At 35.4% G+C, this 26,541-nt stretch overlaps 1 protein-coding gene across 2 annotated transcripts in view; it reads left to right on the plus strand.

Annotated features, from left to right (window-relative positions):
• The window catches only part of RIMS2 (regulating synaptic membrane exocytosis 2), a 601,992-nt gene that overhangs the window by 83,012 nt on the left and 492,439 nt on the right, over positions 1–26,541 (plus strand). The window contains exons 2-3 of one of the 2 annotated variants that reach the window (XM_042972687.1): positions 9,021–9,053; positions 9,454–9,540. The exons of the other annotated variant lie outside the window; for it this stretch is intronic. Of the exons in view, the coding sequence (XP_042828621.1) occupies positions 9,021–9,053; positions 9,454–9,540 (120 nt within the window). The remainder of the gene's footprint in view (positions 1–9,020; positions 9,054–9,453; positions 9,541–26,541) is intronic. 2 annotated transcript variants of the gene reach the window in all.

The raw sequence follows: 26,541 nt of genomic DNA on the forward strand, positions 1-26,541 counted from the left end.
TAACTTTGTTTGAAGGTAATGTAGTGTTTCAGCTTTTTAAAGTGTTAGCATGGTATATCTTCATTCCTTTACTTTTATTCTATCGGTGCTTTACATTTAAAGTGGGTTTCTTGTAGATAGCACATTGTTAGCTTGTTTTTAGTCTATTTTGACAGTGTCTTCCTTTTAATTGATATATTTAGATATTCACATTTAAGCGATTATTGATATATTTGGATTGATAGTTACTATATTTATAACTATTCATTGCCTATGTTCTTTTATTTCTCCTTCTTCTCCTCCCCCCTCCTTTCCCCCTTCTTCTCCCCTCCCCCCCCTTCTTCTTCTTCTTCTTCTCCTTCTTCTTCCTTTATTTCTCTTCCTTTTCTTGTTTAAAGTCAGCATTTTATATGATTTGATTCCATTGTTTCTCCTCTCAGCATATGAATTGTACTGCATTTATAAAAATGTTTTTAGCGGTTGCTGAAGAGTTTTCATTGTACATTTACAACTAATCTAAGTCTATTTTCAGATAACACTATACCACCTCAGGGGTAGTACAAGTACTTTATAACAGAGTATTCCCCATTTTTCCCTCCCGTACCTTAAAATTTGCTGTCATTCATTTCACTTATCCATAAGCTATAATTACCAAACACAATGTTATTGTTATTACTGAGAAGAAACTTACCAGTTAGATCAATTAAGAATAAGAAAAATAAAAGATTTTATATTACTTTCATTTATTCCTTCTTTAATGCTCTTCTTATTTTTATGTAGATGTGGGTTTTCAACCTTTATCATTTTCTTCCTCCTCTTAATATTCTTTGCCAGGCAGATTTATTGATGACAAATTCTCTTAATTTTTGCTTGTCTGAGAAAGTATTTATTTCACCTGCCCTTTTAAAGATAATTTCACTGGATACAGAATTATTGGTTGGTGGTTTTTTCTTTCAACACTTTAAATATTTCACTCTACTTTCTTCTTGCTTGCATGGTTTCTGAAGAGAAGTCTGGTATAATTCTTATATGTTTCTCTGTAGGTAAAATGTGTATTTTCCTTCTGCCTTCTTTCAAAATCTACACCTTCCCCCCCCACCCCCCCCACCCCTCCCCAGTTTAAATAGTATTTGCCTAGTTGTACATTTTTAAAATATTAATCCTGTTTGGTATTCCTTGTGCTTAATGGATGTATAGCTTTGGTGTCTGTCATTAATTTTGGAAAATTCCCAGTTATCATTACTTCAGATATTTCTTGTGTTTCTTTCTTTCTTCTCCTACTGGTGTTCCATGTTATACCCTTTGGTAATTACAAAATGTTACACCTTTTGGTCATTGTCCCACAGTTCTTGGACATTCTGTTTCATCTATTCCTGTCTTTTCTCTCTTTGTCTTTCAGGGTTTTTAAAAAAATGTTTACTTATTTATTTTGAGAGAGAGAGTGAGAATGTGTGAGTGCGCAAGCAGGGGAGGGGCAGAGAGAGAGAGACAGAGAGAGAATCCCAAACAGGCTCTGTGTTGTCAGCGAGGAGCCTGCTGTGGGGCTGTATCCCACCAACCATGAGATCCTGACCTGAGCTGAAATCAAGAGTCAGACACTCAACCGACTGAGCCCCCCAGGCACCCCTGCCTTTTGGTTTTGAATGTTTTTATTGACATGTCTTCAAGTTCACTGATATTTTCCCCAGCTGAGTGCAGTCTACTGATGAGTCCATCAAAGGCAAAGGTCTTCATTTCTGTTACAGTGTTACTGATTTTTAACATTTCCTTTTCATTCTTTCTTAAACTTTCCATCTCTCTGCTCATACAACTCATCTGTTCTTATGTGTTGTATACTTTTTCCATTAGAGCCCTTGACTCTAACTATAGTTTAGATTATAGTTATATATATAACTTATATATATAGTTATAGTTATATATATAACTTAATATATATATATATAAATAACTTAATATAGATATAGTTATACATATAGCTTAAATTATAGTTATTCTTCCCAGTAAGATAATTCTAAAATCTCTGCCATATCTGAGTCTGGTTTTGATTCTGCTTTGTCTTTTCAGACTGTGTTTTTTCTTGCCTTTTAGTATGCTTTGTATTTTGTTGAAAACTAGACAATGTTTATTGTGTAAAAGGAATGTAGGTAGAGAGCCCTTTAGTGTTAGGTTTTATATTTACTTGGCTAGGAGTTAGGCTCTATTTACTGTTTGGTGTGGCTGTGGTGTCAGAGGCTAAAATTTCTTCTATTGTCCTTATATTTTTGACCAGTATTTCTAATTTTGGTAACATGCACAGACATAAAATGTAGTATGTTAGCCATTTTTAAGTGCACAGATCGGTGATATCAAATACATTTATAACATACTACCATCACAACTATCCATCTCAAGAGTGGTTTCCATTTTGTAAAGCTGCACCTGTATACCCATTAAGCAGGACTCCCCATTTTCCCCTTCGCGTCAGCCTCTGGCAACCACCATTCTTCTTTCTGCCTCTATGAATCCGACTACCCTAAGTACCTCATGTAAGTAGAATAATACAGTATTTATCTTTTCGTGGCTGGTTTGTTTCACTTAGCATAATGTCCTCAAGTTTCATTCAGGTTGTAGTTATCTGTCGGAATTTCCTAACTGTTTAAGTTTGTACCCCTATACACACACACACACACACACACACACACACACACACCATGTTTTGCTTATCCATTTATTTATTGATGGATCCTTGGGTTGTGTGCATGTTGTAGCTATTGTGAATAATGCTACTATGAACATGGGTGTACAACTATCTCTTTGAGACCCTATGATACACCCAGAAGTGGAATTGCTAGGTCATAGAATAATTTTTAATCTTTTGAGGAAACACCATGCTGTTGTCCACAGTGACTATACTATTTTGCATTCCCATCAACAATGCACAAGGGTTCCAATTTCTCCAAATCCTTACCAACACCTCTTATTTTGTTTTTTTTTCAATAGTAGGTATCCCAATGAGTGTGAGGTCGTGTCTCCCAATAGTTTAGATTTGCATTTTTCTAATGATTAGTGAGATTGAGCATCTTTTCATGTACTTATTGGCCATTTGTATATCTTGGGAGAAAAGTCTATTCAAGTCTTCTGCCTATTTTTGAACTGGATTCCTTTTCTTTTGTTGTTGTTAAGTTTTAAGCGTTCTCTGCATATTCTGGACATTAATCACTTATCAGATAAATGATTTTAAACATTTTCATCCATTGTGTGGGTTGCCTTTTACTCCGTTGATATCTTTTGATGCACAAAATTTAAAGATTTTTGTGAGTCCAGTTTATCTATTTTGACTTTTTTTGCTTGTGCCTTTGGTGTCATATCCAATAAAACGTTGACAAATCCAGTGTTGGATAGCTTTTGCTCTTATGTTATCGTCTAAGAATTTTATAGTTTTATATATTACATTTAGCTCTTTGATTTTGAATTAATTCTTGTATAAGTTAAATAAGGGTCTGGTTTCATTCTTTGCATCTGGATATCCAGCTTTCCTAGTACCAGTTGCTGAACAGACTGTCCTTTCGCCATGGAATAGTCTAGGCACCCTTGTCAAAAACCCATTTGGCTATGTACGTGAGGGTTTATTTCTGTGCTCTCTATTTTGTTTTCTTGGTCTATGTCTGTCTTTATGCCAGTACTGATTATCTATCGCTGTGTAGTAAGTTTTGAAATCAAGATGCGTGAGTCATCCAGCTTTGTCTCTCTCTCTCTCTCTCTTTCTCTCCCCCTCCTTTCCTTCAAGATTATTTTGGCTATTCAGGAATTCAGATTCCATATGAATTTAGGATGGGTTTTTTTGTTTCTATAAAAAACATTAGGTTTTGATAGAGATTTTATTGAATGTATACATTGCTATGGTAGCATTTGAATATTAGTCTGTAGTTTGAATCCCTGTAGTGAATTTTTTTTGTCAGTTATTGTACTTTAATCTCCAGAATTCCTTTTTCACTTGTTTTAGGTTTTCTGTCTCTTAATTGATATTTCCATTTTGTTCACACATTTCACACATTTTCTTGACTTTTCCCACCTTCCTTTAGTTCTTTGAGCATCTTTAAGATGGTTGTTTTCAGGTCTTTGTCTTGTAGATCTGCTGTCAGGTCTTTTTCAGAGACAGTTTCTGTTTATCCTTTTTTTCTTTGAATGGGTAATACTTTTCTGTTGGTCTACATCCCTTATGATTTCTTTTTAATTGCAAATTGGACATTTGAATCGAATAATGTGGTACTCTGGGGTTCAGATTTTTCCCTCTTCACTAGATTTTATTGTTTTCTGTTAGTGTTTTCTTTTATTGTGTTTTTTTGTTTGTTTGTTTGTAGGCTGTTTCTGTGCTGAGGATTATCCTGTCTTATAAATTTAAGGTCTTTGCTAAGCCCATGCTTTCACTGGGCATGTGTAGTGACTTTACTTTCTCCCATAAATGCAGTTGCTTTTGAATGTTTCAGTCTTTAATGTCTGGCTCCCAAAGGAAGAAAAATGGAACAACAGAGAGAGGAATATATGTTAGCCACTTAAATATCCTGGAAATCGCCTTAGGCAGAGGGCAAGGGCTTCAACCATATGAAAAGTTGTGACAACAATAGCCACCCACCTTTTCGTCTGCACCTCTGAGATAAGAAGCAGTCAGTAGTCCACCATCTGAGCACAGAGAACAGAGTCCTTTTTACCTACCCTTGCTCCTGGAAGCTGTGTACACATTGCTTTAGGAATGAGTGCACGGCAACATGCCTTGGGTCTGGCAGGTGGGGAATGGGTGGCTGATACTATGCTAAGAGCTCGAGTTGACCAAAATTAACTGCAGTGTGTAGTTCAAGTCTTCTCCTGAAATGGAAAGCCTTCATTGGACTCCACATTTCCAAAATTGTTACACAAGACAAATTTTACCATTGTTGTCCAAGTAGGGAGACAGAGGTCTATTGCTTTCTACTCCATCATCTTCCCAGAATCTTCTCTGTTGTGCTTATTTGTATTTTCTTTTCCTTACTTCCTTTCCCTTGTGTTTCCCTAGAGACTTTTAACTAAATAGTGTCTAAAGCTTGTATAGTAAAACATTGGATTCCAAGTAGTTTGTTCTGTGAGTGTTCCAAAAGGGGAGCAAACATAATCTAATAAATTTTAACTTGTTAAATGAGTGACGTCTTGCAATACGAGTAGTATTTGCTGAACATCACATGATCGCAACTGAGCCAATGGTTCTTGAAATTCGCTTTGATGTGTGACTTCTTTGGATTACAAACGTGAATCTGGAACAAATTATGCTCACAAACTAGGGTTTTACTTTAGTTCTTTTAGTTGTAATCTCCTGTCATTATTCAGGAACTCTATTGATTTGGTGGTAAGGTGTTGACTATGAGAAGCATTCAGTAGTCTCTGTCTTTTGGTGATCCTGAGTTGATATTTCTCTTTCCCCATGTTGAAGGTTAGAGGGGATATAGTTTGGTGTTTTTTTTTTTGTTTTTTTTTTTTTCCTCCCACATCAAATTCTAGAGGAGGTAATTGTCTTTCTCAAGCTTGTTTGGTTTTGGTAGAACTCCAATTGTTTAGACTTTGGTAAAATATTTTCCCTTGAGTTTAGGATTGTTAAGGAAGTAGAGAAATCTGGGAATATTTCATAATCGTTACTTTTCCCTTCTCTTGCTGGAGGTAAAAGGAGAGTTTTCTTTGATTTTCACAGTGAGCAACTGGTAGGGCTTCTGGAGATAATATTTATTGAATTGTGGTGGCACAACTAAGGCGGGGACCCCTTGGAATTTTATTTTTTTTTTTAAATTTTTTTTTCAACGTTTTTTATTTATTTTTGGGACAGAGAGAGACAGAGCATGAACAGGGGAGGGGCAGAGAGAGAGGGAGACACAGAGTCGGAAACAGGCTCCAGGCTCCGAGCCATCAGCCCAGAGCCCGACGCGGGGCTCGAACTCACGGACCGCGAGATCGTGACCTGGCTGAAGTCGGACGCTCAACCGACTGCGCCACCTAGGCGCCCCTGGAATTTTAAACTATCAGTCCAGTCCACATTGAGTCTCTAGTAATTGGTCAATTAAAAGTGTCTCTACAGATGCTAGCTTCAGGTGTGGGCTTCTGCCCCTTGGCTTGTACTCTTGGTAAAATGTGATACTCTGGATCCGTGTGTCTGTTTCCCTAGTTTTCAGGGCAGCAATTTGTTCAATGACCTAAATTCTTTGATAGATCTAAGAAGAATTGTTGATTTTCAGTTTTGTTCAGCTCTTTGCTTGTTGTAAGGATGGGAGTGATGATTTCCAAGCTCTTTGTGTCTCAGACTGGAATCTGGAAGCTGCTCATACGCACTTTGAAATGAAGGAATGTGGGTAAATTCAGACATTTCAAGACATTTTTCAAATTCAGACATTTTTAAAGACAGGATAAAAATAAAAATTTTTAACATAGTGTTTTATTAATTTCGGGTGTACAGTATAGCGATTCACCAATTCCATACAACACTCCCCTTGCCTCTGGTAACCATCAGTTCTCTTATAATTAAGAATCTGTTTCTTTTTAAGTTTTACTTTTAATTCCAGCTAGTTAGTATAGTGTTATATTAGTTTCAAGTATACAATATAGCAATTCAACAATTCCATACATCACCCGATGCTCACCACAAGTGCACTCCTTAATCCCCATCACCTATTTAACCCATGCTCCCACCCTCCTCCCCCCTGCTAACCATCAGTTTGTTCTCTACAAGTAAGAGTTTGTTTCTTGGTTTGTCTCTCTTTCTTTCTACATTGCTCATTTGTCTTGTTTCTTAAATTCCACATGTGAGTGAAATCATATGGTATTCATCTTTCTCTGATTGGCTTATTTTGCTTAGCATTATACTCACCAGCTCCATCCATGTATTGCAAATGGCACAATTTTATTCTTTTTTATGGCTGAATAATACTCCATTATATATATGTATATATACACATATACACCACATCTTCTTTATCCATTCATCTGTTGATGGACACTTGGGTTGCTTCCAAAATTTGGCTATTGTAGATAATGCTGCTGTAAACATCAGGGTGCATATATCCCTTTTAATTAATGTTTTTGTATTTTTTTGGCAAATACCCAGTAGTGTGACTGCTAGATTGTAGGGTAGTTCTATTTTTAATTTTTGAGGAACCTCCATACTGTTCTCCAGAGTTTGCATTCCCACCAACAGTGCACGAGTGTTCCTTTTTCTCCACATCCTCGCCACACCTGTTGTTTCTTGTGTTGTTGATTATAGACATTCAGACAGGTGTGACATTGTAGTTTTGACTTGTATTTCCCTGAGAGCAAGTGATGATGAACATCTTTTCATGTGTATATTGGCCACCTGACAGGATAAATCTTTATACTGCCTTATTATGATACACATTTTATTTGGAAAGCTGATGCAAATGTTTGTATATTTCATATGTTGGTATTTTACAAAGCCCAGAAATAATTCCTAAATTGGTAATTAAAATTTTTGTCTGTTAATTTTTTAAGATCTTGAAATTAGGAACTGATTGGTAGATTAATATCCATTTGCTTGTGATGAAAACTTTTGTCAGTAATTAAAAGCAACATGATTCCTTGCAGAGATCACCGAGGAATTCTTTAACAATATTTTTCTCATTTACATATTTATCTATTTAAATATTTATTGTTTTTATATACATATCGTTTGGTGAAGGGTAATCTTGCATTGTTCTCCAGTATGATGAGCTGATCTGGTAACCTTTCTTTGGGACCTATTTTGTTCTAAAATGTTAAGAGATTTTTACCTTATTCTCCAGGAAATATAATAAGTTTTCTAGACAGAATCCAGGGTCACTATAAGTTTTTTGTGTTTGCTTGTTGATATGATAGTTGGTGTTAAATACAATCTTTTATTATTAATCCATTTTATGACTATAGTTAAATACTAAATGATGTGGCTTTAGCTCTAGGATAAAACTATTATACTTTTTTGAAGTTTTTGCAGAGAACATAGGAGATTCCCTTGTGGTTTAATATAGAGATATATAATTAACAATTATATTTATTCTTTGGGACACAAAAATGTATAAGGGTATACCTTTTCATTTATTGCTTATATCATTATAAATAGGAACACACTGGAAAAGAAAATCCATTTGATCTAAAAATAATTTAATGCACAGTGTTACTATAATTTCCTTATGGAAGTCCTAGATTTTAGTAACCAATTTCAGTTACCAATTCTTAGCCTTTCTTTGGGAAGGGAAAAGCTAACGAACTGGTCACCAAGTCATAGGTTTAGGACATAGGTCATAGGTTTAGTCATAGGTCTAGGACCAGTTTTAGGTAAAGTGCGGGAAGCCAGATTTCAGAGGAATCTACTACCCTTGGGTCTGATCTTTCTCTGCCTTTTAAGTATCCAGTGCTATTTCAGTGAAGCACTGAGTTGATTATAGTTTAAATGCATTTTTAGTCTGCTATCTTATATGAATAATTTACTGTAGCTTATAAATATTTAAAATTTAATATACATAGTTAGTAGCCGTTTTTAGTTAGATTGGATACCTAACCCCCAACCTTTTTATCTGCTCCTTTAAGCAGTAATTAAATTCATTTGGAAGGCTTTTAAAATACATTTATAAAATTATAGATTTTATTTAAAATATGCTTTTACTTCAATTTATATTAAGGAAGAAATTTAAAAAATAAAGAGGAAATCTATTTATCTTCAGTAAACCAAATGTAACTGTGTTTAAAATGGTGCTTTAAAATAAGTATTTTAAAAGCGTCAGTATCAGTATTAATAAAAATATTCAGAGAACTTGAGTCCTAAATCATGGACTCATTAAAGCAGTGGTAGAGTTTTAATATCAGTCCTCTATTACGCACAGGTGATTCAACTCTTTCTTTTGTGTCAGCTTCGTTGACATGTATAATTCCAGTATGTAGCAAAGCACTAACCTTTTGTGTGTAACAAACCTCATTTTTCATTTTTATATGACCACAAATTGTAGATAGAAGTTTCTTCTTAGTACAGTGCACTCAGTTGTGCAAACTTATCTTTTTAGGGTCAAAGAAGAGCCCAAACCACAACCGACGCAGTAAGTAAATGTATTCAGAGTGCAGTAGGCTTGATTTCTGTACCTTTGCCGTATTCTGCTTCCCGCACCTTGGATGGTATTAGCTTACCCTAATACTGGATAGGCTGCAGCTAGTGTGTCCTCTGCTTTCTGACTCTCTGGCTTGTAAGAGAGCTGCCTGCAGCTTCTTACTTCATCCACATTTTGACCGGATGTAGTTTTTTGCTGCCTGCTTGTGGACTGGTTAATTGTTCCAACTTAATTTCCCTACATCTGACTGCCTGGATGATAACTGGAGCTCCCATTTCCATTGGCTGTAGCTTTTGTGCCTGTGTATTTTTATTAGTGTGGATAAGAAAACATTTGACCTACCTTGTTATTCATTTGGTTATTCAGTCACATTATTTGCTTATTTAAACAGGTGGTTTCCCTTTAGTGGGATCACTGAACTGGTAAATAACGTTCTTCAGCCCCAGCAAAAACAGCAAAATGAAAAGGAGCCCCAGACGTAAGTAAGCTGATCTGTACAGACTCAATATTCTCTCTGATAGCATAGCATACTGAAGAGTATGTGTTAAAATGCTGCCCTTGGAATATTCCTCCTCAGAAACGAAAATTGTTAGGGTATGAGTTTGACACGTTCACCTTTAATTATCCCATGGAAATCTAAAAAGAAAACAAGACAGTTTATAGGGTAGTAAAAACGAAGAGAGGCAATTCTCCCCTCAGTTTTAGTATAAATAATGTAAACTGTATTTGTCCAGTAAAACGTCTTTCTTCCAGTAAAACATCTTTCTCCAATTATGCAATATAGTATAAGGTGTGTTTTCTTTCAAAAATAACTCAGAGGACATTAAGAAGTATTAACCCCTAAATTCAGCCTTTGGTCAAATAGTTTTGGAAAGGTTCTTTTTAAAAAAGGTCAAGGAGTTTTCTTTATTGTAATACTTCTCAGTGTCTTAATGTTCTCCAAAGGGTGTTAGAACATACAGTGTTGACATATTTGACCACTGAATTCTGTTTTCACTGAACATTTCATTACGTTATCAACATACTTTGGGAAGTGCAGCAATTTATTCTCACGTTGACCTGAAACATTAAAAACAAGGTCAGGTCCATTTATTTTAGTTGTTAGTAGAATAGAAAACATTCTTTAAAAAATTCTTCACGCATGCCTTTTCAACTTTGTGCAAGTAATATTATTTATACTGGCAAGTGGAAGTAACTTTGAGAATGTGAGAACCACACATATTTAATTAAGTTCCAATCTCTCCATGGTAATCGCCATCTTACTGAGACGTGCTCTTACACTTAGCCTCTGTGCTTTTTTAAAGTGGGAGTTATGTTTACGAAGAAGATGGTTTGGTTGCAGCAATGGGCAGACTGAGAAGTGACATGAACTCTAGGAGAGGATGACATGTCTATTAGGAGCCCTAAGATGAAATATTCTGAGACGTTCATGTTTGCCTTTAATGCAAACTGGAGGATAAATGTCTTCTTGTCTTGTTCTGGATGAGGGTAATCCCCTCATTCGTTTTATATGACCTCAGATGCATTTTATTTAAAATTTTGTCAGTGTTTTAGTTTCAACCGACCTAAGGTTATGTTGCAGTATACTACTTCTAATAGTTTACAGTAGTTCCCCTCACCCGTTTCTGCAGGTATGTTCCAAGACCCCCAGTGGATGTCTGAAATTGCGGATGGCACATAAACCCTAAATTTACTGGGTTTTTTTCCTATACATACACACCTATGGTAAAGTTTAATTTATACATTGGGCACAGTAAGAGATAAACAGCAATAACGAATCACAAAATAGAACAATTATAACAATATGCTGTAATACAATTTATGTAAATGTGGATTCTCTCTCTCAAAGTATCTTGTACAATACTCTTCTTGTGATGATGTGAGTTGATAAAATGCATACATGATGAGGTAACATGAGGTGAAGGATATAGGTCCTGTGACATAGGACTGTTGACTTTGAGGATACATCAGAAGGATCCTCTGCTTCCAGACCACAGTCGACTGTGGGTAACTGAAACCACGGAAAGAGAGACTGAGGATAAGGGGGTAGACTACTGTATATGTAGGTCTAAATTTGGAACTATTGCTGTATTTAATCTAGGTGAAATCAAGACCTGTGTTTGTCTTGACTACTCTTTTATCTTTGGAATCTAGCAGAATGCCTTATCTGTAGGAGGAACTCAGTAAACATTTCTTCATAACTGATTTTTACATGTTTTGTCTTTTATGACATAAGAATACTGTGTTACAAGGAATAGCAATGAATTTAGGAAACTGTTTTCTAATCAAAAGTTGCATTAAAATGACATATGTCATTATTTTGCTGATTTTCTCTAAGGTACTGAAACATCGTAAAATAGTAAAATTACTATCAAAATATACTTAGATCCAAATGTGCTTCAGTATTAAATTGCTTCAGTTATGTATCTTATTTGTGAGTTTCAGAAAGTAATCAGGATTAAGTTATATTATTTAGTAGATTACACTGGGCATTCAACAAAATATTTGATCATAACTTTAAACAGTGATCTCTGATTATTGAAATAAAGTGACATTTGATTGGCATAAACAAAGATGAAGTCAAACCTAAAAAGACATAGCTTTACTTCAGTAATAAATATAATTCCATTTGCTTTGAGTTTTTAGATAGGAAGATGGTAGGAGAAAAGACTTGCACTTTTGGATGTTTTAAAATTTAATTCTTGATTTTAGGCATTATTTCCATTAAAGTATCTTGGGCAACTAATTCTTCTTACTGATCTGTGATTTATGCCGTTTTAAAAATTCAGAATCAGTAGATTCTCTCAATAGTTACCTTCCTCATCTTACACTTGTTATGCTGAAGAATTTTGGTATATAATTTTCCAGAAGCTTTCCTTTTACCTTTCTGATCCATAGACCAGGATTACTTGTGAATCTTCTCTTCTAATTCATCTTCCCGAGTTCTAAGACTTCTTTCTGAGTCATCTAATTTTTTTCTCTCTTTGGCTACCATTTGAATGGGACAACTTCCTGTCTGCTTACTTTGTATTCATTCATCCTTAAAATTATTTCTAAGAGCTGAATTCCAGGTATTCATTTAATACATAAAAAGTAGGACTTATGTTTCTTCATACTGCATATACACATCTTCATAGTAGAATAAGTAAGTAGATATTTTATCAGATAGTATTAAACATCTGATAATTTTTGAACAGTAATTTCATTTTTATGAATTTATAGAAGTCTCATTTTGTGGTCATTCAAAGCTATAATAATGTAAGTTTCTTGAAGTCTGTGTTTTTGGAGTTTATTTTGTAGTTCTTTAATATAACAGGAAGACTTACTAATTTTGATATGGGTAATTCATGTGAAATTGTAGGTATAACTAGAACAGTGTGTCCAACTCTGACTTTCAATCAGTTTTAAGGCATAGAAAGTCAATTGAGCCATGTTTCAGGTGTCATTCCATTCAGCCTTTGCGGAAATTCCTTATTATACAAATTAAATAATTTTAATTTTACTTTCTCTTTTTTTCACTATTTTTTTTTCGCATCAGCATCAAAATGAGGGAAAATTTCTATAAAGGCAATATAATGTCGGTTGTATGTAAAGTGTAAAACAAGTCCCTGAGTAATGAAGGATGGGCCTAGTAGGAAAGAAAAATGTTAAATTCTTTGTAATGCAACTGTTAATGTAACTTTTTGTTCCCAATATCTACCATAATATCAAATTGAGTTAGAAAGTTTTAAAATACAGATTAATCAAACTGATCAATTGGATTAGTTTGTTTTGAATTTTCATGTAATAACAATTTTATTCATGTTGTGACATACTAATAAATATACCTCGGAAATAGGAAAATCTAAAATTTTAGTCATTTGAATCAAACAGCCATTTAATATTGTACTTCTCTTTGATTATGAAGTCTTTTAATAGGAAACAGTGCTAAGAGGAGGAGTGTTTTAAGCACAGGGAACATCCTATGTGAACATTTTTAAGTAGCAAAGGATTCGAGGGACAAGGAGGACCAGTGTGGCTGTAATTCAGCGGGCAAGATGGAGTGTAGTGGGAGACGAGGTTCCAGAGGTAGGACTCAGAGAAGGCAGTGTTTTTATAGAGAATAATAGAGTTTGGATCTGTGTCAGTATAGAAGGAAAATAATTGGAAACTTTAAAACATGGGTGTGACATGATTTACTTTGTGTACAAAGATCAATCTGGCTGCTCTATGGCTAGAGTGACTGAGAATAGAAGTGGACCGAGCAGTGAGGAAGCTTTTCTGAAAGACTTGTAGGAATTATGATGACTCGCACTAGGCTGATTACGGTGAAAATGAAGAGGAGTGGAATGGGGATACATCACTAGTGTCATAGGTATGGAGGAAGTTAGTAAGGAAGAGAAAAGAGCCAAGGAGCCTGATTTCTGATTGGAGGAACTAATTGGGTGGTGATGCCATTAACTGTGATCAAGAAGGGGAAAGGACAAACAGGTTAGCACTAGCCACAGGAACTTAAGTTTTAAACTTTTTTATGTTTAAGATGCTATAAGCTGGCTTGTTTTGAAGGAGAATTTGGATTGACTGGAGTTATAACTTTTGCTGTTGTCCGCGTGGTACATAAAGCTAAAAGAATAGAGAAGAGAACTTAGAGAGTGTGTGAGTGTGTGAAGAAGAGCAGATAAGAAGGTCCATGATTGAGCCCTGAAGAATTCTCACACTGTGCAGATTACTGGGAATCCAGAGATAAAAGGACTATGGTTTCTGCTCTCACAAATAGTTCTCATTCAAGCGGGAAAAAGACATGCTGGTAAACAATGAAAATCAATATTGTGGAGATTTCTGGTTTCCTCTTTGACATGTAAAGAGTTTGGAAGTTGTTACTGTCATCCTCACAACAAGAAAAAGCTGAACAAATTGAAAATCAATCAACAACTCAAGATCTATCGTATAATTGAGATCACAGGGCAAATCAGTGCCCTGCCATGTGGAGGGAGAGGCAAATAAAGAACCACAGCTTACTGGGAGCAGAAACTATTGGAACTAGGATCTGGTAGGAAAACTTAAACTATTAACTGATCAACTATTGAAGGCTGGGTGTGGACTGACTTAAGAGTTACAAATTCCTGGGAGCCCAGCCGTAAGGGAACACCCTTCCCAACCTCCCCAATTTTGTGAGTTTTTTAAAAAAAATTTTTTTTCTGTCTATTTATTTTTGAGAAAGAGAGAAAGAGAGAGAGAGAGAGAGGCAGAGAGGGAGACACAATCTGAGGCAGGTGCCAGGGTTTGAGCTGTCAGCACAGAGCCCAACACGGAGCCCTAACTCACGAACTGTGAGATCATGACCTGAGCTGAAATCGGATGCTTAACCGACTAAGCCACCCAGGTACCCCTCTAATTTTGTGAGTTGTACCTCTAGGAACCTCACCAGGTTCTCAAGGTGAAGATCAGTGAACAGTTCTGTCACACTTTCAGCAGGGAGGAGGGTAAAAGTAACCATTTTGAAATACTCCTAGAGCTTTTTGTTCTCAAGGGAACCTAGCCAATGTGAGAGAAGGGAAATGCCCGACTACAGCCCCCTCTAGCCATCCCACCTCACTGAAAGGGGAAAAGAAACTCAGAAGCACTTGTGAAGGTCATAGCCCAGGATACAGGCCCACTAAAAGACTCACATTTATAGGATTATAGAAGAACACTTCTCTTTAAAGTGGCATTTCAGGGATCCAGGCTGGTTCTGTGTTCTTGGTAAGCCAACTGGAACCCTTAGCCAGTGGAGGAAGAGAGAGAATGGGGAGAATGGAGAATGGAGAATGGAGAATGGAGAATGGAGAATGGAGAACTTATTCTTACCTACATAAGACTGGTCACTTTTGCTCACAGCTTGTTCCCAGAACTTGTCACAAGGCACTTAACTAACTGCAAGGAAGTCTAGTCCATGTGGTCATGAAGAGAGGTATCTCTATAATATGAACAGTAGTACATCTACTACTGTTAGTTCGTTTGATTTTCATTTATTGCAATGAGATGAAAATTTCAGGTTGCCAAAAGGTAAAGATTTGCTACTAAACAAGGATAACTACAATTTTAGTCCCCACTCTTGGTAATGTTGATTCTGTTGTAGCTGATGAAATGACTTGGGATCAAGGTCTAATTTTTATGAAACTGAAGGTTAGGGTTAATAATATGACAGAGACTCAAATACATAAATGTCTAGAAGGAAGGAGCATCTATTAAATTTTATCAGTGGGATTACAGGGAGATTTTTGCATTTTCTTAGGTGGCAATGAAAGACTAAAGGAGATTAAAAATGTGATAACAATGAAAATATATATGAAAGCATATTGAGAAAACTTTAGTTGATCAGTAGAGTACCAAAGCATAATAATAACTAAGATAAACAGTAAAAAAAAAAAAATTAAAAAGGAGGAGTAGAAATATCAGAAAATCATCCTTTTCTTTTTGGATGTAAGCTATCTATTTTAGTTAGTCATCTGCCTCATGCAAGAGTCCATTGCAGAGATCATTTGCTTCTGGAGGATCCTTAAGATCCTCTTATTTAAGATCCCCTGATGGAGCAGATTTCCAATAGTCCAGGCAAAATTATTTATGTCTTTTTAGGTGCAAAGCATGAATCCAAGGATCAGCATTTTGAAGCGCTAATTGTTAACATGGCATGTTACAGTCTTCAAGACTGCAGGGTAGTTTTTCTTTCCCGTCTCTTCCAGAAGACTAAACCTCTAGATTTCAGGTCATAGAGAGTACCTTGGAAGAATGTTTAGGAGATGCTTATAACTGTTGTTGGTAAGAATGAGTGTATCATGATTCTGTGATGGCTGTACTTAATCATGTTAACTTGCAATGGAGCTAGATCTAGGGTCAGAGGTGAAATTTCTAAGAGCCCTGGCATGCTATTATTAAGTCATAAGGGAGAGCTGATGACCTCAAGAAGCGTTGATTTTCTTGTTTTGAAGGCAAATGGCAATGGAAAGTGAAAGGTCCTTGAGGTTATTATTAATTTAATTTTACTTTAAAAATTCCACTTGGTCTTTCTGCTTTTTCTGAAGATTGAAGATGCGATAGATAAAGATGTTTTCATGTAAGCTATGTGCTTCGTATTGGTGCTTGACTGGTCAAAGCAGTTAACCTGCAGTGGTAAGAGAGTGAATGAATTCCTGCACATGGTATGTTTCCAGGCCTAACTTAGATATTCTTCAGTCTAGTCTAAAATTGACCACGTTGGGGGCCTGGGTGGCTCAGTTGGTTAAGCATCTGACTTCAGCGCAGGTCATGATCTCTTACTTTGTGAGTTCGAGCCCCACATTGGGCTCTGTGCTGACAGCTCAGAGCCTGGAGCTTGCTTCAGATTCTGTGACTCCCTCTCTCTCTCTGCCCCTTCCCCACTCGTGCACACACACAAACGTGTGCCCTATGTCTCTTAAAAATAAATAAACATTAAAAAAATTAATAAAATAAAATTGACCACCTCAGTCATGTACCTTTGAACCGCCTTCAATTCCTTTTGGCTCAAGAAAGGGATATATAAATAAGAATTATGAATGATACATTGCTTAATCAGAAAATGCATTTAGAGAAATTGATAAAAGTAGCAAAGTGCTTGTTGCCGCGTAAAATTTTTATTAAAACGTAACATATGTAGTGAAAAGTGTACAAACTGAAAATATGCAACTCATCGAACTGCCAGACAGCAAACATATCTGGAAATCATTACTGAGAGCAAGAAGCAGAACATCACCAGCCCTCCAGTATCTCTTTCTCATACTCCCTTCCAGGGAAGATTACTTCCCACCCCGAAGGGTAACTTCATCCTTTGCACTACAGATCGTACAAATAATGTATGTTTTATACGAATGGGATCATGTCGTGTATATTCTGTCGGATCTGTGCCATCTGGTTCAACATAATATTTGTGAGATTCATCTAAATGATTGCATGTGGCTGTATTTCATTCATTCTCATAGTTGTATGGTGCTCTAGTATATGAATATACTACAATTTATCTACCTGTTTACTATTGATATGCATATCAATTAGGTTTTTCCAATTTTTGGTTATTATGATTAGTGCTGCTATATATATTCTGTTGCCATTATTTTTTTCCTGTTACTTTGGAGGAGAATTTTGTAGTTATTTGTGAAAATGAAGTACGTAAGCGATTTTAAAATATTTTCAAATAGCAAAGCTAAGCATTATGTCTGGGTCGTTAGTCTCTAGTGTCTTGTTTATTTATTTGGTAATGCTGTAGGTACTATTTCTTGAGTATGCCCTATTGTTTGATGTTTTGGTGCCTCTGCATCTGGCCAAGAAAGGGAGGAACAGCGCATAGGATGATATGGTCTGATTTGTATTTTATAACAAGCATTAGGGTTATAATAGTCACTTAGGGAGCTGCATAGAAGTTCAGATGAGTGAGGTGCTAAGTGGCTGGGATGGCCATGTATGTGGCATATGTTTATTCTTTTATCATAAAAGGACATTAATTCTTTCTCTTGGCTGGTTAGCAATGCAGTGGCTTTCATACTTCTTTTTTTAAACTTCCATCCATAAAGAGAAATATATTTTGCACTATAACCCAGTATACACATACTACATATAAATTTTAATGCACAATAGAAACAAGATTTGCATGAAATGCTTACTTGCACTCCTTCCAATGTGCTGATCTATTTTATTAAAAAAATTGTGAGCCTTGGCCAGCTAAATTGATTTTGTGTCCTAGTACTGGGTTGTAGTCTGCAGTTTGAAAAGCACTCTTAAAAAAGTGTGTGACTACACTTAATGATAACATTCCATAACTGCATGCCATAAACTTGTAGAGGCTCTACTTTAAATTCACTCTCTGATGAAAATCAGTGTTAAAATGATGTTTATTTTAATCCTTCAGGTTTTTTTAATAAACAAGTCCTAAATTAAGTTTAGTTTCACAGATTTGGGCTTTTTGTTTTTTTAATGTTTATGTATTTTTGAGAAAGAGAGAGAGACAGCGTGACCAGAGGAAGGGCAGAGAGAGAGGGAGACGCAGAATCTGAAGCAGGCTCCAGGCTCTGAGCACAGAGTCCGATGCAGGGCTCGAACCCACAAGCTGTGAGATCATGACCTGAGCTGAAGTCGGACACTTAACCGACTGAGCCACCCAAGCGCCCCTCAGATTTAGGTTGTTAAAAAAAAGCTTTATAAATATGTTTTCAATTTAAACGTTGGAATAATAATCATAGTCAAGAAGAGTGAGAATACAGTAATACTAGTTTTGTATTTGATAATTTTATTCCTTTAAGATAAAAAGGATAGACACTCAGACAATACTATAATACTAAAACATATGTTATTTTAGTTACTCATGATAGTAACTCTGAAGTCTGTGTTAAAATCCCACTAGTCTCATACAGCTAATAGGATCTTAGACCATGTTTAGAGAAGAATCTTTATTTTTCCCTGCTGTAGATTTCCTTGAAATACTGAATTGTTCTTGCTTATTCAAAATACCTCAACTCAGTTTGGTATTTCATTGGCTCCTATTGCCCTATATTTTGCTCACATTATAGTCTGTGCATTTAAAAACATTATTTTGAGACGGAATCTGTAGGATTCACCAACTTGTTAAAGGCATCCATTTAAAGAAGATTAAAGACCTCTATAAGATACTCTCGTGTTTCACATGTTGTTTCAGAAGAAAAGTAAATTAATATGGTGCCTAAGAAGGCACATATTAATTACCTAGTGTGTGTCACAATCACAGTGTTGGGCAAAAGATGAATGGTCCTTGACAGATTGTATACATAAGAATAATTACAATAAAATCTATTGTTCAGAAGTGCAACCTCAAGGTGGATGTTTGACTCTGCCTCGTGGTGGGGATCAGACAGGATGGCTGAAATCTGAGCTAGGTCTTGAATATTGAAAGAGTGTAGTAAGTTAAAAAAAAAAAGTAAATTTTATTCTGTTTGATGGAACAGTATCTGCAAAGGTGTGAAAGAGCAGGATGTGCTTGGAGAACTGAAGGAGAACATTATTGTTCTAATGTAAATGTTAGAATTATTATTCAGATATCTTGGTTGCCACCAAGATAGATAGCAATTGTGTTACTGTATCATGACGTAGTTCCAGGTTTACGGTTATCTGCATCAATCTGAGATTAACTGTGATATACTTAGCACAAACTGTAAAACATGTAAATAATGGGGTCAGAGTTTCTTTTTCCGTTTATTATTATTTTTTAGGTAACGAGCAAATGGTGTTTTACTCAGGAGCAGTGTATAAAAGTGTTTTACTTCCTAATGTCTTTTTCGAAGAAGTACTTTATTTTGGTTAGGCAGAAAGAAGTTGAAGGTGGAATATTTATAGTGGTCTTAAAATGTTTCTTCTATTTGTCATTTTTTCCCCAGAATCGAGTTTGTTGAATACTTTTGTTTAAGATACAAATTTCAGAGAAGCAACAAAATGCACTTTCCCCTCGGCATCAGAAAGGGGAATCTTCATATTGAAGATGAATCATTTCCTAATGTCAATAATAAGCTATGAGTGTACTTTTACTTCTTTTAAACCTCATTTTGTAACATCGAGGTGATTTCACTTGGGAATGAAATAATCATTTCAATTCCAAAGATTCTATATCTGGCGATTATATAAAAGGTTTTTCTTTTCTTTTTTTTTTTTGAGAAATGGACTTTCTGAATTTCATTGTCTTTTGGATATTGGTTATCATGAAACACAAAAACAAAGTCATGTATTAAAGATACATATTAAATATAAAGAATTATTATCTAAAGAACTTCATTTAAATTTTAATATAAAGAGTATTTCAGTGTGAGTTTACGTGTGTGTATGCAATTGTTACAAATTGTTTTGGAGAAGTGTTTTTAGCATACAAGGAGGGGCCAAATATCTGATTTATTCGAGATAGTTTTATGATATTTCTCATCTGTGTCTTACTGATTTCTATAACTTGTAATGTGACAAACTAAGTTGAATATCAGATAATATGGGGAATAATTCTTAGCAAGGAAGTCAAGATATTCTCGCCCAGGCTGCCTCTCTGGCATCTCCCACTATATTTCTCTTCCCCTTCTTTTCTCATACACACTTTATGCCAAATGACAATACTCTCAACTTCCTGAATTCTCCATCTGTTTTCATGCTTTGCATATGAAATACTAAAGATTGAATCAGTCTTCATTTTCTGCCTATCACAATTTTGCATATCCTTAAAGTCCAGGATGTGTAGGATATTTAAAAACTGAAACATCTGTGACATCATAGAAGTCTTCTATGAAGTCATGCCAACACCATCCACAATTAATGCCTTTTTCTTTGTGTTGCAAAACCATTTTTCTTACATATTTATTTAGTATATGTTTCATTTTTCCTTGTGTTATAGTTTATTGATATTCATCTTAGGTCTATACTTGTTCATCTATGTCTTTCTTACTGATGACAAGATTGGCTCATATTCAACTTTAAATTTTTGCTCCATCACTTATAAAATAGGGTACACATAGTACACATTTGTGTATTCATTGTTAATTCAGCATTTGTAAATATTTATTGAGGACGTGGCTATGGGCCATGGATCATGCTTCTCAGTGGGATAGAATGGACAGCAGAAACAGACAAAATAATCCTCACAAATTATATTTTCTAATTAGAGAGATAGGCATTAATCAAATAATCGTATATATGAATAAAAGGAAGGATGTGGAAATGCTATAGTATACTATAGTGCTTTGAAAATACTTCATGGAGGGATTTAACATAGTCAGAGATGCTAAGGAGAAATTTTCCAAGGAAGTGCAGTGAGAATACTGAGGAATTATGGAAGTGAAGAGTACAAAGTGTCATTGTTACATTGGCCTCATGAAATTGTCGGGGAACTTTCTTTCGCTTTTCTTCTGAAACAACATATAAAACATGAGAGAACCTTATAGAAGTCCTTAATCTGGTTTTTAAATGGATGCCTTTAACAGGTTGGTGAATCCTATAGGCTCCATCTCAAAATAATGTTTTTAAATGCACAGAATGTAATGCAAGGAAAATATAGGTCAATAAAGGAGCCAATTAAATTGGGGAAAAAAAACCCATATATTTATGGACTCTTTGGGGGTAGATGAGAAGTTAAGATGAAGAAAGTTGAGTTAAAAAATTCACCTGTAAAGCCATATAGGTGGTGACTGTCTTTTGAGGGCTGGCAATAAATGCACTTAATGTGTTAGTAGGAGAGAAGACACAACATTGTAAAGATGTCAAATCTCCTAAAACGAATCTATCAATGCAATGCAATTTTAGTAGAAATTCCACCAAGAGTTTCAAGAGAATTGGATTAAAGGATTAAAATATTTATGTAGAAGAAAAACATTTACAAATAGCAAAGAAATTTTTCTAACAGAAGAGTAAAGAGGAGGATTCCTTTTGCCAGATATCAAAATGAGTTACAAAGGCCCAGGTAGTATATGTTCTGGAATATGTGGCATTCCTTTACATTTTTTTTTTTTTTTTTTTTTTTTCCCCTGAGATTATCCCGTTAGTAAAAGGAAATGGCTTTATTTTGAGTTGTTAACAATATCTGTCTTATTATGAAAGCCCAGGATTAGTTTGAACTACAAAGTACTGCTGAGTGAAGACACATTATCCTGAAAGGACCTCAAACAAATATACTTATACCTATAGATATTACCCGATGGAATCTGTGAAAGGGGAGATAAAGAAATTAAGTGTTAGTCTAGAAATTACTGGGGGGTATGGCCCCACAATGGTTAGTGTTGGATGGAAGTTGTGGTAAACAAACCTTTTAAAGATTAAAGAAGGAGTCATGTAAATGGTTAGCTTGTGAGGATCATGAAAACATTATCTATGAGATGAGTAAGAAAACAGCAGTAGCCACAAAAGCATCTGTGGCTGGTTATAAAATTATCAGGAATAGCAGGATTTCCAGGAACTGATAGATTAAAAAGTTCCAATTTTTCAAGTAACTCAGAAGTGAAGAAAATTTACTTTGGAAAACACTGAGTTCATTGAGTGGCTTTAGTGATGATGGAGACATTGATGTGGAAAATACACATGGGGTGCCTGGGTGGCTCAGTCGGTTAAGCGTCCGACTTCAGCTCAGGTCACGATCTCACGGCCCGTGAGTTCGAGCCCCGCATCGGGCTCTGGGCTGATGGCTCAGAGCCTGGAGCCTGCTTCCGATTCTGTGTCTCCCTCTCTCTCTGCCCCTCCCCCATTCATGCTCTGTCTCTCTCTGTCTCAAAAATAAATAAAAACGTTAAAAAAAAATTAAAAAAAAATTAAAAAAAATAAAAAAAAGAAAATACACATGAAAATTTGGATAAAATAGGGGTGCGTGGCTGGCTCACTTGTAGAGCATGAGACTTCAGATCTTGGGGTTGTGAGCTCAAGACCCATGTTAGTTGTAGAGATTACGTGAAGATAAAATCTTTAAAAAAATTTGGAAAAAATAGTTTTATGAAGCAATAAAGTGGAAAAAGCAATATTTATAATTTGATATTGTGTACATCTTTTAAATATTTATTTGTAATAAATGTTTTAAATGAAAGTGTATCTTTGACTTTTATGTCTATATTCAGGATCTGCAAAATGTGGTGTGTGGGTCAAATCCTGCCTGCTGCCTGTTTCTGTAAATAAAGTTTTACTGGAACACAGTCATACTTACTTGTTTTTGTATTGTCTGTGGCTGCTTTCACAGCCTAAGGGCAGAGCTGAGTAGTTGTGACAGAGGCCCTATAGTCCACAATACTTAAAATATATACTGTCTAGCTCTTTACAGAGAGTTTGCTGATCTCTGATCTATATCATTGGAAAGTTATATATTTAAATTTATATTAAATTTAAATCTTTTAGACCCTTCATTGTATTTGGAGTTTGGTTCTGACAGTGTTGTTCTGGAGTAGGAACAACACAAAAATCAATGAAATAGAATACAGAGTCTGTAAATAGACCTATGCACATGTGGGAACTTAGTATATGATAGATTGCCATCACAAATAAGTGGAAGAAAGGATGGACTATTTAATGGTGCTGGGAAAATGCAATCTCTATATGGAGAAGATTGAAATTAAATTCTTGCATCATATCACATATAAAAATAAACTTCAGATCGATTAAAAGCCTAAATGTGAGAGGCAAAATTATAAAGCTATTAGAAGAAACCAGAATTTTTTTTGTGACTGACTTAGGGATAAGTAAGAATTTTTTATAGCCAGCCACTGAAACCACAAACCCTGAAGGGAGAAATTGATGTATTTGACTATATCAAAATTAGAGATTTCTGTTTAACAAAGGACATCATGTACAAAATTAACAATCATCAGACTAGGATATTTGTTTTGCCTAACTTATAAATGATTAACATATAGGTTATATAGGATCCTACTGCAAATCATCAAGGAAAATATAGGAAATCCAACAGAGTATTGAATGCAACTGGAGTAAGGATGGAGTGAATAGACAATTCATAGGAGAGGCAGTCCAGTGGCGTGAACTTTATTAGAAGTCAGAAAAACATGAACTGAAAAAAAAAAAAACCAACAAAGCCACATCAATTTGTATCTACTAAAGCTGAAAAAATATTGTAAGTGAAATAATATCACACATTGGCACAGACAAGAAAAACTAGAACCTTCGTACCCTTCTTGCAGGTATGCTAACTGGGTTAAGCCACTTGGGAGAGCAGTTTCAAAATATTTAGTGAACCTGAGTATGTATACCATATTCCTGCATGTATATCCCAGAGAAAACCATACTGGCTTACCTCAGAGTTATTGTGTGTTGAGTTCCAGACCACCGCAGTAAAGTGAATATCGAAATAAAGCAAGTCAAATGAAATTCTTGGTTTCCAAGTGCATATGAAAGTTATGTGTGTGCGATACTGTAGTCTATAGTGTGCAGTAGCATTCTGTCTAAGAAAAAACCAATGTCTATACCTTAATTAAAAAGTACTGTCTTGTTAAAAAATGCTCTCATTACTGATTACCGATCACTGTAACAAATATAATAATAATGAAAAAGTTTGAAATATTGTGACAATTACCAAAACGACACAGAAACATTACATGAGCACATGCTGTTGGAGAAATGGTGCCAGTAGACTTGCTCGATGCAGGGCGTAAACCTTCAATTTGTAAAACATGCAATATCTGAAAAGTGCAATAAAATGAGTATTTATACAGGTATGTGTGTATATGGGTTTATGAATACATCATTACAGAAATACTGTATAGTAATGAGTTATAAAGGGCCAACTTAAAAAAATAAATGGATGAATAAAATGTGATTTATGTAAATGGAACATTATACATCCATTAAATGCATGAACTAGATACAAAAACTGTAGTGGTTAAAAGCGTGGATTCTGGAGCAACACTGAATTTGGATCTGGTTTTAATGATTTACCATCTGTGTGATCATGAGCAAAATGGATTCTCTGCAGAATGGCAATAAAAATAGGATTAATAATAATAGTACCTATCTACTTGATACACCATAAACACCATATGCATTATACAGTTTTAGATTTAAATATAAAAATGTAAAGTTAAGTGACAAACATAAGCAGAAACAAGTAAATGGCAAAATGCCATTTATGTAAATATACAAGACTGGTTATCCGATAGAAGGGAAATCACAGTGGGAAAAGGAAAATAATGAATTAAAATAGAAGCCAAGCATGGATCAGTGCCATAAAGCTTATGATCAGCTATTCTGGATACCTAAGGTTTAAAAAAAGCAAAAGGAAAAAAAAAAAAAGAAAACAAAGAGTGCATTGCAATCCATTCCAGGTGGAAGCAAGAGCATGTATAAAGTGCAAAGACCAGTAATGAGATACACAATGATAGGTCTGAAGAATGAAAGAAAGCCAGAATAGCTTTAACAGAATGAGGGTAAAGAAACAGTGCAAAACTTGAGGTTGAAAAGGGAATGTATGCCAGAATATTCAAGGCTTTGTAAGTCTTCATAAGAAGTTTTTTCTTTCTTTCTTTCTTTCTTTCTTTCTTTCTTTCTTTCTTTCTTTCTTTTCTTTCTTTCTCTTCTTTCTTTCTTTCTTTCTTTCTTTCTTCTTTCTTTCTCTTTCTTTGTCTCTCTTTCTTTCTCTTTCTTTCTTTCTTTCTCTCTTTTTCTTTCTTTCTTTCTTTCTCTCTCTTTCTTTCTTTCTTTCTCTTTCTTTCTCTCTCTTTCTTTCTTTCTTTCTTTCTTTCTTTCTTTCTTTCTTTCTTTCTTTCTTCTTTCTTTCTTTCACAATCAGAAGCCATTAGAGCATTTTAAACAGTATCTTTTAGGAAAGGTAATTTTTCCTGTGTGCCCAATAGATTGAGGCAGAGAAGTGTGGATGTGAGTAAACTAGCTAGGAGACCAGGTGGGTTTTGATGGTAACAAAGCCTATGGTATTGACAGGGGATATAGAGACAAGCGGAAGGATTCAAGACACATGTAGGAAGTAAAATAGAAAAAAAGTTAGTGATAAATTATGCATGTGAGGGAGAGACATCGTTCTGGAACATTTCTAGATTTCAGGCCATATAATTGAATGGTGGCACCATTTACTGAAATAGGGAACACTTGGAAGGGAATCTGGCTTGTGTAGGAAAGTTATGGGTTCAGTTTTCCACATGTTGAATTTTAGGTGGCGTTGAGACTTACAGATAAGATGTTGAGTAGGCAATTGAATTTTAAAGCTCAGAGAAGTCTGAGCTGGACATTTATGTTTATACGTAATTTGTATGTAGGTGGAAATTGAAGCCTTGGATATGGGATAAGACTGCTTAAGAAGACACCACGGAATGAAAAGAAGAGGGCCTGGATCTTGACCTTTGAAGGAAAAAGAAAATGAAAGGCCACAGATATGGGAAAACAAGCAGAGCATTATGAAAGCCAAGGGGGCAATGAACGTAGTTGAACATAATTTCAAATATTGTTGAGAACTCAGTAAGATCAAGACTAAAAATTTTGTTCACTAATTTTAGGTACAGGGAGACCATTGATAAACTTTGTGAGAATTAGTAAGCAGACCGGAAGCCAGATTAGAGTGGTTGGAGAATAATGGGGCGAGGAAGCAGAGAGAGCATTTTGCATATTTCTGAAGGGGCAGGGGGGATACGCTCTTCTTGGCAAGGAATGCAGTTGAGCTCCTGAATTTGCCTGTACCCCACCAACTCTACGTACAGTAGTTTCTCATTTTATAGGACTTGGAAGGATAAATATACAAAATCTCTCTAAATCTTCCCTTGTTACCTCAAACTGTTGTCGTGTCCTCCCTGGATTGCAGCTTATCTCTGCTCTCCCCACAGCTGCGACCACTGGATCCCATCCTGCAGCCTTAATGCTGCAGTCCTGGGATTTCTACAGTTCTCTGTAAGAGGGTTTCAAACAGAGTCCTTTAAATAGTTCTTAGGGGTACGTGATTACTAACTTTGCTCCCCATGGGTGAAATGGAGCTTCCACTTCCCTGGAGATGCTATATTTTAGCACAGTTCACTGA

The sequence above is a fragment of the Panthera tigris genome, chromosome F2 (genome assembly GCF_018350195.1).
Source record: "Panthera tigris isolate Pti1 chromosome F2, P.tigris_Pti1_mat1.1, whole genome shotgun sequence".
In the NCBI taxonomy this organism is placed as follows: Eukaryota; Metazoa; Chordata; class Mammalia; order Carnivora; family Felidae; genus Panthera; species Panthera tigris.